This window comes from Balaenoptera musculus, chromosome 10, assembly GCF_009873245.2.
Source record: "Balaenoptera musculus isolate JJ_BM4_2016_0621 chromosome 10, mBalMus1.pri.v3, whole genome shotgun sequence".
In the NCBI taxonomy this organism is placed as follows: domain Eukaryota; kingdom Metazoa; phylum Chordata; class Mammalia; order Artiodactyla; family Balaenopteridae; genus Balaenoptera; species Balaenoptera musculus.
The window spans coordinates 84,113,432-84,128,653 of NC_045794.1; the positions used below are offsets into that span (position 1 = coordinate 84,113,432).

General features: G+C 36.5%; 1 protein-coding gene across 1 annotated transcript in view; it reads left to right on the forward strand.

Moving 5' to 3' along the window:
* Nucleotides 1-15,222, forward strand: part of UTP20 (UTP20 small subunit processome component) — a 94,836-nt gene that overhangs the window by 47,281 nt on the left and 32,333 nt on the right. Inside the window, exons 27-37 of the mRNA XM_036864827.1 lie at nt 894-1,102; nt 5,519-5,662; nt 6,260-6,339; nt 9,231-9,448; nt 9,964-10,108; nt 11,340-11,427; nt 12,301-12,444; nt 12,641-12,691; nt 12,796-12,948; nt 14,273-14,428; nt 14,754-14,894. Of these exons, the coding sequence (XP_036720722.1) occupies nt 894-1,102; nt 5,519-5,662; nt 6,260-6,339; nt 9,231-9,448; nt 9,964-10,108; nt 11,340-11,427; nt 12,301-12,444; nt 12,641-12,691; nt 12,796-12,948; nt 14,273-14,428; nt 14,754-14,894 (1,529 nt within the window). The remainder of the gene's footprint in view (nt 1-893; nt 1,103-5,518; nt 5,663-6,259; nt 6,340-9,230; nt 9,449-9,963; nt 10,109-11,339; nt 11,428-12,300; nt 12,445-12,640; nt 12,692-12,795; nt 12,949-14,272; nt 14,429-14,753; nt 14,895-15,222) is intronic.

Here is a 15,222-nt window from a genome sequence, read left to right on the forward strand (position 1 = left end):
CTACAGTACCTCTGCTCCAGTCTTAAAATTGCTTTGTTTTGGGCAAGCATAGATATTTATTTATAGGGTAATGTGTTGCGCTTTTTTTCCCCCTTGGGGGGTGGGGGAGGGGAGAGGATAATAGATATAGCTGTTGAAAGGTTTTCATTCAGTATAATATAGTCCTGTGAAGGAAGTTGGCTGTAATGAATAGAAGAGTTTTTGTTCAGTGTAATAGCCTCTATTGTAAGAGGGTAGCTATTAATGATACCCTTATGGATAGACTGTTTTGGTGTATGAATCAGTAAGCTCATGATCTCATACCAGTTGGTTTGAAGTAAAGCTCAAGCAATAACAATTCAAGTCTTTTAAGTAAATTATGAAATCAGTATGGTACCTGTTTATAAAGGACCATTGTTTTATTTATTTATCAGGGGCTGCAAGAGAAATAAAACACTTGATTCTCAGCCTTAAAGGAGCTTATAATGTAATAAGACATTTTCCTTGAAACTGCTGAAGATAGCAGAGTCCATGAAAGTTGAGAGGGAGAAAATGTGTGGAAAGTTGCTAGATGGAATAAAATGGAAGTCCTTAGGTTTTGAGGAATAGTATAAATAGGGTGAGAATTGGGCTTAGAGGCTTAGTTCTGTCACAAGTTTCTTACTTTCCTTTACTACCCAGTTTCCTCATCTATAAAATGATAGTAGTAAAAGCTACCACATCTAGCTCATTGAATGTTGGGTAAGAATCAAAAGGAGAAAAAATACAAGTGAAGTACATTATCATCTGTAAATCATTATAACAGTAGAAAATGCTGTATTATTGAGGGAAAGTGAAAGGAAGCTATAATTATAAATAGTAACAAACTAATATTTCCCTTCACATGCTATCTCTGCTTCTCTCTGTTTCACTAGGAGAATGCCATTCTGCTGTCATTCAAGCAGTAGACGATTTGGATTTGTCTAAAGTTCTTCCTTTGGGTCGTCAGCACGGTATCTTAAATAGCCTTGAGATAGTATTAAAGAACATTAGTCATCTGATCAGTGCATACTTACCAAAGATTTTGCAGATACTGCTCTGCATGACCGCAGCTGTATCCCATATCCTTGATCAACGAGAAAAGGTGAGAGAGATTCACTTTACACGCTTTCTTCTCGGGTAAAAGTCTGTGTCTTACTTGGGAAATTGGTTGGGGCCTGAATATCTAACATCCTTCTAGGTTAATTCTTTCTTATGTAAAGTATCTCTTTATTTATTTATTTTTTAAGTATTTTCCTTTCTTTCTTTTTTAAAATTTTATTTATTTATTTATTTATTTTTGGCTGCATTGGGTCCTCATTGCTGCACGCAGACTTTCTCCAGTTGCGGCGAGAGGGGGCTACTCTTCATTGCAGTGTGTGGGCTTCTCATTGCAGTGGTTTCTCTTGTTGCGGAGCACGGGCTCTAGATGCGCAGGCTTCAGTAGTTGCGGTGTGTGGGCTCAGTAGTTGTGACTTGTGGGCTCTAGAGTACAGGCTCAGTAGTTGTGGCTCACAAGCTCTAGAGTGCAGGGTCAGTAGTTGTGGTACACAGGCTTAGTTCTGCGACATGTGGGATCTTCCCAGACCAGGGCTCGAACCCATGTCCCCTGCATTGGCAGGCGGATCCTTAACCTCTGCACCATCAGGGAAGCCCAAGTATCTCTTTAAAATGGCCTTCCCTATAATGGGAATCTTCACTGTTATAAATATTTATGAATAGCTAGAAAATGCAGATTATAGCAAGCGTCTATTTAAAAAGGAGGTGAAACGGTAGGGAGGGAGTTAGTTCTGTATACGTCTCAGAACAAAGTCCAAGGTAGTTGAGCTGATGTTTCTTAGATCTTAATTTCAGGAACCTAAAAGTGTAGGACATCTTCTAACTCTCATTTAATTCAAAGTGGTTGGAGAATGAATAGAATACTGTTAGCACTGTCCTTGTTATTTTGAGACAGAGTTTCCCAGACCTCTTTTAAAGGTAAATGCTTGCCTATTGTAAGTGCAATGTTTTAAATAAAGGTAAGTAGCAAGATATCGGGCAAGACAAGTCAGCTAGCTAACTGCCAGGAGGCTTCGTGAGTTGGTGCTTAGGAAATGTTTTCGGAATTATATTCAAGACAATATATTTATGTTTTGTTGAAACAGGTATGTGGATATAAGTATACTCATTGGAGTTTAGGAAAATTTAATGTTTTTATGGACTGACTGAAGGCTTCTTGGAGAAAATGGGACTTGAAGTGAAAACCCAGACTCAGATGTCTGCTGTCGGTTCTCAATTCATGACAAATAGGCACAGTTTTAATTTGGCTAAAATTCATTTCATTTGTTTTAGGGATATGCCTGATGAACTGCCTCTCAAATACAGTCATAACTAAAAATTGACAGCCAAAGTTTTACACTGCTTTTTCAGGCTGTGCATGGATATAAATCTGCTTTAGTAATGAAATAATATTCTCTGGTTAACAAGATCTACAGATTTAGAATATACCTTCCATTTTGGTAGGCACTATTTTATTTTCATCATTCTTTCATTCATTCCTTCAACAAATGTTAATTGAACCCCTACTGTTTGTCAGGCACTGTACTAAGCATTGGGGTGAAGCAGCAAACAAAAGTTCCTGTCCATTTAATTATACAGTAAATACTTATTGCACACCTACTATCTGCCAGGCATTGTTGTAGGTGGAGAACGAGATGGTAAGGACTCCGTATCTTGGGGAGAAGATTATAGATAAATACAAAAATAATCAGAATAATGCCAGATGGTAAGTTCTAAGAGGAAAATAAACTCAGGAGGCTCCTCTGCAGATCTCTAAAAATCCTTCTCTGTGTCGCTGTCTCTTCTCCAGTACTCTGCCCTGTGACTTCTAGCCACCTTGGCCTCCCCAAGTCGCACAACTGTCTCCTCATTTTAAGAAGATTGTTGGATTCTCCCTGGGCTCTTCCTTCCCACACCAAGGCCTGAAACTCCGCAGGCAGGAAGCCTGGGAATGTGTAGGACTCGTCTCATCTGTTTCCCCTCTCTCAGGGATTACTGTCCTCTGTTGCCTGCTGTCCAGTGTCCAGAAATCATTGTTTCATATATTCTGTTCAGCTTTTTAGTGTCTTGAGAGGCGAGGATAAAATCTGGTCCCTGTCACTCCATCTTGACTAGAAGCAGTAAAACCACGCGAAAGAAGAAGGCAGAACAGTCCTCTGACTAACACAGGGCTGGGAACAGCTCATGTTCCCAACAGCCAGAGCAGAAACCTCATGAGACCTGGGGCATCAGGGAGAGTCCTTGGAAGGGGATTGCCTCAGTAGTGGAGCCAGATTAGCCCAAGCATAAAGGCTGCTATGACACCACCTAACAAAGCTTAAGAAGATCAAACCTTTTCCTAATTAACTGCATCCCTGTTCAGAAACTTTTAGATGATTTAAATGAAACTAGAATTCACAGTGACATCCAGTCAGGTATTACCAGGTATGCAAAGAAAGAGGAAGATTTTGCCCATAATGAAGAGAAAAACCAATGGATAGAAGCAGACCCAGAAATGACACAGGTGATAGAATCAGACAAGGACATTAAAACAGCTGTTAGAAATACACTCCATACATTCACAAAAGTAGAGGAAAGCATGAGCATGTTAGGGAAAGACATGAAGATGTAAAGAATTTAAAATAAAATGAGGGAATGTGGTAGGAAGTGACCCATCTGGAGGTGGATGGGTGCTGCTTTTACTAGGGTGTTCAGGGCCATCTCTAAAGAGGTGATATTTGAGCTTACACCTCCCCAGCCACTGGAAGAACATTTCAGGCAGAGAAAATGACTAGTAGTACAGAGTCCTGAGGTGGAACATTCTTGACACATCCTGAGAAGAGACAGAAGGCTGAGGTGGCTAGAGCACAAGGAGCAGGATGTGTAAGATGAGGTCAAGAGGTGGGTAGAGCCTCGTAGGCTATGACGAGGAGCTGGATTTACTCTGAAGTGTACTCGGAAACCTCTGAGAGGTTTGAAAGCAAGGGAATGATAAGGTCAGTTTGATGTTTCAAAAATATCACTTTGCTTGGCGGAAAGAGGCTGTGTAGGGCCAGGAGTGGAAGCTGAAAAGGGGTCTTAGAAGTTTTTTTGTCTGTGTTACATGAGAGCTTCAGGGCCATAGGGAGAATTGTGTGAGAATTTTAGTTTTTACCTTATAGTGAGGGATAGTGACTATCTATACGTGGCTGTGTTAAGTCATGAAATGTTACAGGTTGTATAAACCCTCTGTAAGTCCTCTGACTTTCTGGTTAACTTAGAAGATGTTACTCAGGAATGCAGCCTTTCTCCTGAGTCAACAATCAGTAACTCAAAGGATCATTTATGCAATTTCACAGTTCATTAGACAGTGAGGTGCTAGCCTTCCAGACACGTAGGAGCTTTCTTTTCTGTTCTGTTCTTTTTTTTTTTTTTTTTTTTTAATTCTTGGACAAGTTCAAGGAATTCTTTGAGGTTCTGTAATGAATTATTGCACGGTAATATGCTCAAGTGAGTTAAAGTTCTACATTTGTGTGTTTGAGCTAAGTTACACATTTACTTTTTTGTATCTTTCAGATCCTCCAGGGCATTGACTGACACTGAAATAGGTGTCTTGAGGGTTCTTGAGGGTCCTTTTGGTTTGGGTTTGGTTTTTTGTACATTTAAGCAATGAAGTAATCGTAAATGTCCATAAACTCAGTCATATGGACTGTTCCTCTAGGAATTAAAGTCTGCAGTTGCTCATTTTCAGGATTTTTCTCCAGTTTACTCAACAATTAGTGAGAAGTCTGGGCAGCTGATTACAAAAGAGAAGAGTACATGCAGATCCTACTTGATTGGATGGGAATAGGGGAAAGGGAGGGGTCTGATTTGGTGTCATGTTTGCCAAGGTTAGTTTCTTACTCCTCTGGGGGATCATGATACCATGCTTTTTCAAATATCAGTAATAGTTTTTATTTTTCACCAAACATAATCTAGCAGATAATGAAAATATTGCCAATAGAATTGAAGCAGAACAGAATGACTTGTAATTGTGTCACTTTCTTATGCTTGCCAGTCATCTCCTCTCTTTGTAACTCGTATAATGAGATAATTAGCTAAAAGTGAATGGTAGAAACTTGATGGGTATGTGAACTATCATGATTCCTCAGACTTTTGCATAGCAAAGTAATGGCATCCTTGTTCATATTCTCTTGAATTTAAAATGTACAGTTTCAGAAAAGTAAAACAACGTAGAATACAAAACAGCTGTTCCCACTGAGATTTTGTTTTTGCCTGAGGACACTTAGTGTAATTTTACTGGGCCTGATAATAGAACACATCTCACCACCTGGTTTTTTTAAGTATGCTTTCCCCTCTTGTTCAATAAGAAAAGCAATATGACTTACTCAGTTGGCGCTTCCACGTGGATCAGAGCTTCATAACAGGATCCCAGCTTGATTCTTCACCACCTGAGCAGGAGTGCCTCCCTGAGGAGTCAAGAATAAAAGTGGTATCTTTTTAATAGAAGATCTTTATTTTACAGATACAGCTGAGGTTTATTAACCCACTGAAAAATTTAAGACGTCTTGGAATCAAAATGGTAACTGATATCTTTTTGGATTGGGAGTCCTATCAGTTCAGAACAGAAGAAATTGATGCTGTATTTCATGGTGCAGTTTGGCCCCAGGTAAAGCTTGATTTCTGTGTTCTGCCTGGATACCCTCTGCTTTTTCCTTTAATACTGCTTCACCGGCACAGTCTGCAGCCAGCCACGAATGCTAATCCGGGTCTTCTCTTTCACATCAAGTCTTTCTTTGCTTCTGCAAGTTTTAGAACACTTTTCTTTGCCTCCACTACCACCTAAAGCTCCAGAGCTAGTTTCTCCAATACCATAGCGTTTATACTTAAGGCTAATTTGAATATGACTGTTGTCTCTTAAGGAAATGTAACCTAACTTTTGTAGCACCTCACATAGTATGCCTCTGGGTTTTGACAAGCATGAGGGAAAATACACAGGGTTTTTTGTTACTTAGTTCCTTGTTTGATTTCTCTGGTTGTCCCCACTTGGTGTTGATAACTGGTGTACTTATAGCTAAGACTGTAGGAGAGACTTGATTTTAGGAAAGATTTCTCACTACTCAGTGTGTCCTTTAAATGTTTATCTCTTGGCTCTTTTATCCTCTGGTGTGATTTCTGTTCTTGTTCTGCTTTTTAGTTGTTTGGTTTTTTTCTACAATTCTGTGTGTGTTCTTATTTTGTATTCTGTTTTTATTTTGTGTCCTAGATCAGCAGGCTTGGATCTGAGAGTCAGTATTCTCCTACTCCTCTGCTGAAACTAATTAGTATCTGGTGCAGAAATGCAAGGTATAATCTTTTTTTTTTTTTTTTTTGCCTTTAAAAAGGGCAGTGTTTTAGACTAACTGGTCAAGGGAACTAATAATATAATTTATGCTCTTTCCACACAGTGACCTACTTTCAGTGCAGTTAAAAAGAATAAGGCAGTTGAATCTCAAAATACATAGTTTGAAGAAAAATACATGTTGCTGAATAATAAGTATAGTGTGTTCCAGGAAAAATGCTTTTATATGTGTATGTATGTGTATATAAATACAAAATGAAATAGAAAATGGATCAAGGCTACATGAGAAACAATGTCACCATAGCATGTGGAGGTTTGGTGAGCTGGAATGGGAAAGGGAGACTTTTCATGATATAACTTTGGAGTATTTGAATTACTTATAACAATAAAAAAAGGAAAAAATAGATAAAACAACATTTTGCAATTTAATATAAATTAAAATTGTAGAGTGTATATTATATCAAGACTTACACATTTTTTGCTATTTTTACAATTTCATTAAAACTTGAAAATTAGGGATTTCCCTGGCAGTCCAGTGGTTAGGACTCTGTGCTTCCCCTACAGTGGGCCCGGGTTCCATCCCTGGTTGGGGAACTAAGATCCCTCAAGCTGCGTGGCATGGCCAGAAAAAAAAATTGAAAATTGAAAATCAGTAGTATTGGGGGGCTTCCCTGGTGGTGCAGTGGTTAAGAATCCACCTGCCAAAGCAGGGGACACAGGTTCGATCTCTGGTCCGGGAAGATCCCACATGCCGCAGAGCAACTGGGCCCATGTGCCACAACTACTGAGCCTGCACTCTAGAGCCTGCGAGCCACAACTACTGAGCCCGCAAGCCACAACTACTGAAGCTCACGCGCCTAGAGCCCGTGCTCCTCAACAAGAGAAGCCACCGCAGTGAGAAGCCCATGCACCACAACGAAGAGTAGCCCCCGCTGTCCACAACTAACGAAAGCCCGCACACAGCAACAAAGACCCAGCGCAGCCAAAACTAAATAAATTTTTTAAAAAAGAAGAAAATTAGTAGTATTGGGATTGATATGGCTGTTCTTCCAATGTGTAGTGATCGTATCAGCAGTTTGATTTGACCTGGCAAAGGGAAAAACAGATGTGAAACACACTAGGTAGTTATATCATCACCCAAATATTACAATTTTTCATGTTTGCTTAAAAATAAAAGCTGATTTGTAATTCGCATTCTGTCTTTTTCCCGGTTCCCACTTAAAAATTTCACAAGCTTTCTGGATTTTCTAGGTCATTGTCTTCTATTCTTTGTAAAACTCCATCTAAATATGTATACAGCGCTCATGGTCACAAATCAATATCCTTTTGTGGACATTATGAGCCATTTACAGAACCTTCATCGACTGATGGTTCAGAGATGCTGTGTTACAGACCAAATGCATATTTACTGAAGAATGTGGGAACTTTCAGTAAAGTGGGAATGTGGGAAACCTATTTTGTTTATCTCAGTGATGGAAACAGACTTAAGTTTGCCCTGATCTATTTTGAAGAATGAAAGATAGGATAAAAAAATGTGTTTATTATTGATTCAGTGATGTTAAAATCTTGGCATCCGTTTTTACAAAATTGGGATCATACCATATAGCTAGCTTTTGATTTTGTTTTTTTCATGTAAATTATGTCATGAACATTTCCCCGTGTCATTAAATAGTCTTCAAAAACAATACCTTGCCATTGTCTTCCTCTGGAAAACCTGTTTTATTTTTACTGTCATAAGGGCTCTTTTCATTTATTTCCCAATTTGAGAAAGCAATTTCATATCTTGTTTTTTCATTGGACATTTATAAGCAGCACTTCATAGGCATACTTGAGAAATGTTTTATAGTTGTGTCATTGTTACACAAATAAGCCATGAAGGACTTTCATCCAAGAAGACTTTACAGTAGTGACTTGGTTTATATATTAGTTGGGTCCTTACTCAAGTATAGATCCACATCATTGGATGCCACCTCATTCTCTTCTACAATTTCTCTTGTTGACAATGGAGATATAATATGTGAAGTATCTTGCTTGGTGCCTGCGCATACTATCCCCACTATCTGTTGGACAAAGATGTATGAGTATAACCTCTTAGAACTTTTCTTTCAGTCTGTCAGGACTAAGTATGTTAAAGTGCCTGAGCTCTTTTTCCAGTGATGATGAATTGGTAAAGCCAAACTATTTGAATTTGTTCAGTTTGGCCTTCCTACTGATTGTTAGGATTGCATCTCTGGCTGTAAAACAATTGCTAGTTTGCCCGTGGCTGGAAAGCTTTTGTGTTCTCTACCTTTTTGGGTATCGTTCGTGTGAGTCTTTCATTACTGGGGATGGATTCATCTCCCTCCCTTGACAAATGATCCTAATCTGAATGTTGCATATTGTAATTCAGCAAATATTTGTTTGGTCTGTGGTCTGTACTCCTAATTTTCATGTTGTAGTACATGGTTTTTATGTGACCATATAAACATTCATATTCTAGAAGGCTTATAATTGAAAAATAGCCTGTCTTTAATACATTCCTTTTAGAACTAGGGCTTAGACTGCGGCTCACAGCTCAGCTGTACGACTTATTAGCTCATTGGCTTTAGACAATTCTCAATTTCTTCATCTGTAATGTGGAGATAAGGATACCACCTTAGCATAGAGATGTTGTGAGGATTAAATGAGAAATATACATAAAGTGCGTAGGTAGTATAGTGTTTGTATGGTGCCTAGAATTATTATCCATCAAATTTTAGATTTTAAAGTAATTTCCCTTCTGAGTAATCTTATTAACATTCATATGCACACATACACATATATATTCATTAAACTCTATGAAAATTCATATGGAACATGTTTTTAGAAATAAATGTATTGAAAAAGAAGATGACTATTTTAGTGTTTTTCCTTGCAGATATTTCCCTTTCCTGGCTAAACAGAAACCTGGGCACCCGGAATGTGATATCCTGACCAATGTTTTTGCGATTCTCTCAGCAAAGAACCTCTCTGAAGCCACAGCTAGTATTGTGATGGAAATAGCTGATGACCTTCTTAGCCTTCCAGATTTTGAACCCACAGAAACAGTTTTGAGCTTACCGGTGACAGGATGTGTATACACAGAAAGTGCAGATGGTATGTAAGCTGTACAGAGCAAACGATTCTTATACTTCTGAGGTATCATTTGTGCCCTCAGAATGGAAAAGTTGATAGAATCTGACTCTTTTTATAACTTACGCTATTAAAAGAGTTTCTTTTCTCTAGGAATTAATACCAATTTTTATAAGCTGAATTTTCTTTGCAGTAGGTAGAAATTCAGATTATTTACGCTCCAGAAAGCTCAACTATCCTTCAGGACATTATCAGATGATTTCCACTGTCATGTCTCTGAATTCTTACCATATTATCCTAAAAATTCTCTTACTACTACCAAAAATGGTTTAAATCCTCAAGGGTATCATATAAAATTTTAATTTAGCTAATGATATAGATGTTTTGACTAAGAAGAAAGTTATTTAATATTTAGAGTTGAAATTTATTAAATTTTCATGGTAATTGAGTGCTTTCCTTTTCTGTCATTAGGAAGATATTGTACAGTTATCTTTTAGGAGCGTAGTTAATTAAAATCAGTACATTTATCACTATTTCAGAGTCTATCACGATAGGAGGACGATTAATTCTACCTCATGTACCTGCAATTCTCCAGTATCTCAGCAAAACCACAATAAGTGCAGAAAAGGTGAAAAAGAAGAAGAATAGAGCACAAGTCAGTAAGGAACTGGGCATTCTTTCAAAGTAAGTGATATATTGGTCCTTAAAAGATAACATTACCACCTGTAGTTTTAATTTTTTTTAGTTATGCTTGGTTTTTCATTTAACAAGGTAATAAGCTAAAAAAGTTTTCAGTATTTTAAATGCCCTCCATTTTTAAGTTAATGTAGAATTCTTTCTCTGCTGAAATAAACCTTTTATGACATCTGCCTTTATTTAATTATAAAAGATAACAGACTTTTCAAAATTCTAAGGTAGACTAATAGATTTGCTTGTTTATTAGCCTTTACATATTTTGTTCAATTAAAATTTTGAGTTATGTGCGATCACATAGTTGTGATTTTTTTTTTAAGTGTGATTGATAAAAATAATTTAAAAGAGCAGGTTGCTATGTTTGTTCTTTTAAGAGTCAAGAAGATCTTGCAAGGGTTTTTAAAGATGCTCTTTAAAGATTCTCTACATACTACTAGACCTGGTAATATATAATTGTGATTTCTATAAAGTGCCTGGTTAGTAAATCTGAGTGCACAAAATGATTCTATCTTAAAATCTAAATTGTTACAGGACTTAGTTGTTGAAAGTTTATTTTTTCTGTTACTTTCAGCAACAATAAAAAATGATTATATTAGAATCTTCCAGGAACTTCTTTTTAAATGTTTTATTTATACTAGTGTATTTCTAAGTTTTGCAGAACGGGAAACCATAGGAAATATACTTACTAAATTTTATCATAGGCTACGTGATAGTGAGAAGATGATGAGTGATTAGGCACCAGAAAGACTACATTTGAAAGACCTGCTCTACCACTTCCTTGCTGTGTGACATCAACTTCTCTGAGCCACAGTTTTCTCTGGGCAAAGTGGGGTTAATAATTCCTACATTATAGGGCTGTTTTGGGAGTTACATGGAAATGTTGTATATAAAGCCTAAAACAAGTCTCAGCACTTAAAATGTTGTTTCCTTGTAAAATCAGTAATTACCAATTACTAATTATAGGATTGGAGTTTACTATAACCCACCTACACAATCAGATGTTACAAAAGCAGTAGAATAGTAGCCACCAACCTGAAGTTGGAGGGAAATAAGAGTGGGCACTGCTAAATAACTGAGTTAAGCTTTTTACACATACACACATACTTAAAAGCCACCTGGGTCTTTCATCACTGATGTTTTTTTACGAAAAGTTTAACTTCTTGGAGAAATACTCTTAACTTATATATCTTCCTTACATATCCCATTTTTTTTCCTTCTCCAGGATCAGCAAGTTTATGAAAGAAAAAGAACAAAGTTCTCTGCTCATTACACTGCTCCTGCCTTTCCTCCACCGTGGCAATATTGCTCAGGCATGAATTGACAGCACATTTATTTGTCTTTGAAGTGGCACTTTATTATTAGGTTTATTTGTAAACAATAATTTTATTGGCTAGATTCTGTGATGTATTTATCCCAGAGTATTTGTGAAAAGACTTCATACAGAAACATAAAATTGAAAACAGAGGAGAAAAATTGGGACAGAAAGAGGCATGGGGTCAGGCGAGAAGGTGGAGACCTCATCATCTACCATTACAGTAAAAGTCTTAAACCCTTTATTTTCCTTTGTTTAGCTTCTAATCCATTTCAGGATTTTTTCCCCTCTCTGACTTTGATCAATAACAAATCTGCACCCTGAGACATGCATTGTTCTTAAATATGGTGACAGTGGCAAACTGAATGAAAAGTCAGACTGTTTTAATATTCAGGCATAGTTTAGAGTTTCTGATATGATTTTCAAACCATAGTTCAGTCTTGATTAAAAGAGTCTTCCCATTTTGCACACTCATTTATAAGGCCTTAGGAGTTATACTGAATGACTCCTACTCAATAGTAATTCAGTTTAGAAGACCACAGATTTGTGAACAACCAGAAGTGTGTATTTTTCCTCAGCAAGTTCATTTTTCTTGGCTCTTTAACTAGAAAATAGAAGAAATTATTTTTCAAAACCATGCATATTTCCTATTAGAATTAAAGGAAGAAACCGTTAATGGACACTATTATAGGTTTTTGGTTAAGTTAAAAAGCTAAGAACTTTTAAAAGACTATGAAATAACTTTTGTAAGTACTACTACTTTTACTTCTTATTTATACTTATTTGTTTTCTGTGCTGTAATATATTAAAGCCAATTTGACCAGTTTTATAAATTACTGAAATACGATGTCTCTCAATATTTTTTCTTAAGGATACAGAGGTTGATATTCTGGTGACAGTACAAAACCTGTTGAAACATTGTCTGGAGCCTACGAGCTTCCTCAAGCCTCTAGCAAAACTCTTCTCAGTTATTAAGAACAAGTTGTCAAGACAGTTGCTTTGTACAGTTTTCCAGGTCTGTAATATTCATTTTTACCCCAAAATCACCCCTTTTTCAAAAGATAACTATGATGTGGAATGCATATTAGCAGCTTGCTTGGTGCTGATATGATGTTTCCATGTATATTTGAGTGCGGCAGGGAGTCAAAGGGAGGTGGGCAGACAAGTTAAGGTTTTATTCACTAATAATATACTGCTTTCATTCCTTTTAGACTCTTTCTGATTTTAATAGTGGATTAAAATATATTACTGATGTTGTCAAGGTAAGAAAGAAAATCTTATGTCTCTTTTGCTTCCAAAGTATTATTATTCCTTATTTAAGATTTATATACCTTCATTTATATTGTTTCAATGGCATTTCTCGTAGCTTAACGCCTTTGATCAAAGACATCTTGATGATATCAACTTTGATGTTCGCTTCTCAGCGTTCCAGACCATCACCTCTTATATTAAAGAGATGCAAACCATGGACGTTAACTACCTAATTCCTGTTATGCATAATTGTTTCTATAACATGGAGGTAGGTTTTTATAGCAAAAATTTATGAATTTTTTTTATTGTTTTGATAATATGACTAAATGACCTAATTTCTTAATTTGGTTTGGAGGGGGATGGGATTTTTAATATAAAATTTCTTTTAGTTGTAGAATATTTTGTTTGGCAAAGACCATACTGTTATGCTCATGATTTGAAAGGCAGATATTTTGAATAAAATAATATATGTGGAAGCACTTTGAAAAGTTAAAAAGCTGTGTATTAGAATAGGAAAATCCACAGAGACAGAAAGTAAATTAGTGGTTACCAGGAGCTGTGAGGGACAGGAGGAACGGGGAGAGTGACTTCTAATGGGTTTCCTTTGGGGGTGATGAAAATGTTCTGAAATTAGATAGTGGTGACGGTTGTAAAGCCTTCTGAATATACTGAAAACCATTGAATTGTACAATAAAAGGGTGAATTTCATAGTGTGTCAGTTAAATATCAATTTTTCAGTTATGTAACTATATTATTTAAGTTTGCCCTCTTTTATTGATATAGTAGAAATAAAAGGGGTTTACAACTATATTAAGTGCCATGTTGCTAAAATGAATTAAAACTCAAAAATGTGGAAAATGAAACCCTTGGTTAATAGTTAACTATGTAGTTGTATCAGTAATCTTTTTGTGGCATTTTATAGTTGTTCATCTGATACTAAGGATTAAGTAATATAGGAAAACGTAATCTCCCCATTTGGGCTCATTCTTCATATATCTTATCAAATTTCAACATGAGGGATCCTGAATCACTGCCTGGTTGGCTGAGTTAGGAATACTTTTTCTACACTCACAACCTACATTCCTTAAACCAGGAACTCTGAAGCAGCTAACCAGAATTATACCAGCCAACTCTGTCATTGTAAGTGATCACCTGATTTTGAATATTGAAAACCGGCTTTAGTGAACCTTTTGTTCTGTTTGCTTTGAGAAATAAAGCTAGTTAAAAAGTACATCTCTACATCAACTATACTTCAATAAAAAATGAAAAAAAGAAGAAAAAAAAATCCATGACGGATAAAATACCAAATTTCTACATAAAGGCAAAATCAGTAACAAAAAAAATAGTACATCTCACAGTATTTTCTGAAATAACTGACACTTCTCAGTAAGCATGACTTTTCAAAGTCACTTACTGTATTCCTCACAACCCTACGTTTGGCTCTTCCTTAAGTATGAAGTACCTGTGGGACATTTCTTAGTAGAGAGTTTTATACAGAACAGTGGCTAAATATTATAAACTCTTTCATTGGGAAATACTATTCAATATTATAGTTATTGTACAGAATAATTTGGGTTTTTTCCTGTGTCCAGTTAGGAGACATGTCTTTAAGTGATAATGCAAGCATGTGCTTGATGAATATCATCAAAAAGCTTGCTGCTATGAATGTCACAGAGAAAGAATATAGAGAAATCATTCATCGTTCACTCCTGGAGAAACTGAGGAAAGGATTGAAGAGCCAGACAGAGGTATTGGGGTTTGCAATTAAGTACTACTATCTGTGAGTTTTGTTTGTTTTTCCCTACTTCTGCTATAGTTGTGTAGAAAAGCAGTCAGGCTTAGTACACTTAATTAAAATACTTGATTGTCTAAATATTCAGCAAACTTTTAACAGGGGAGTAGGAATGGAAAAGAGGGCAGTCACTTCTGATTTTATATAGTTTGTTGTTTCAGTGGGAATGTGTTACTTTTTAAAAAATTGTAATGACTTTTTTGGTGTTTCTTTGTATTACTTAAGAAGCAAATTCTTTTTAAAATTAAAAAAAAATTTTTTTCTCAACTCGATGTTTGCAGAGTATTCAACAAGATTATACCACGCTGCTTTCCTGTTTAATTCAAACCTTTCCAAATCAACCAGAATTTAAAGACTTGGTACAGCTAACTGATTGCCATGATCCAGAAATGGACTTCTTTGAGAATATGAAGCACATTCAGGTAGAAGACAATTCTGCTTTTTTTTTCTTGTCTATAGACAAGTGTTTCAAACCGTTCTGTCTCATTTAAAAAGATATATTTTAGGGAATTCCCCGGCTGTCCGGTGGTTAGGACTCCACGCTTTCACTGCCAAGGGCCAGGGTTCAATCCCTGGTCGGGGATCTAAGACTCCACAAGCCGCACGGCGCAGCCAAATAAAAAAAGTAAAAGAAAAAAAAAGAAAAAGATATATTTTAATTTTCCCAAAAGTTCTGAGCTTCTCATTCCTTGGTCTTTGTGATCATCAAATTTGCATAGGAGATGATTGTTTCCTGGGGTCTGATTTCCT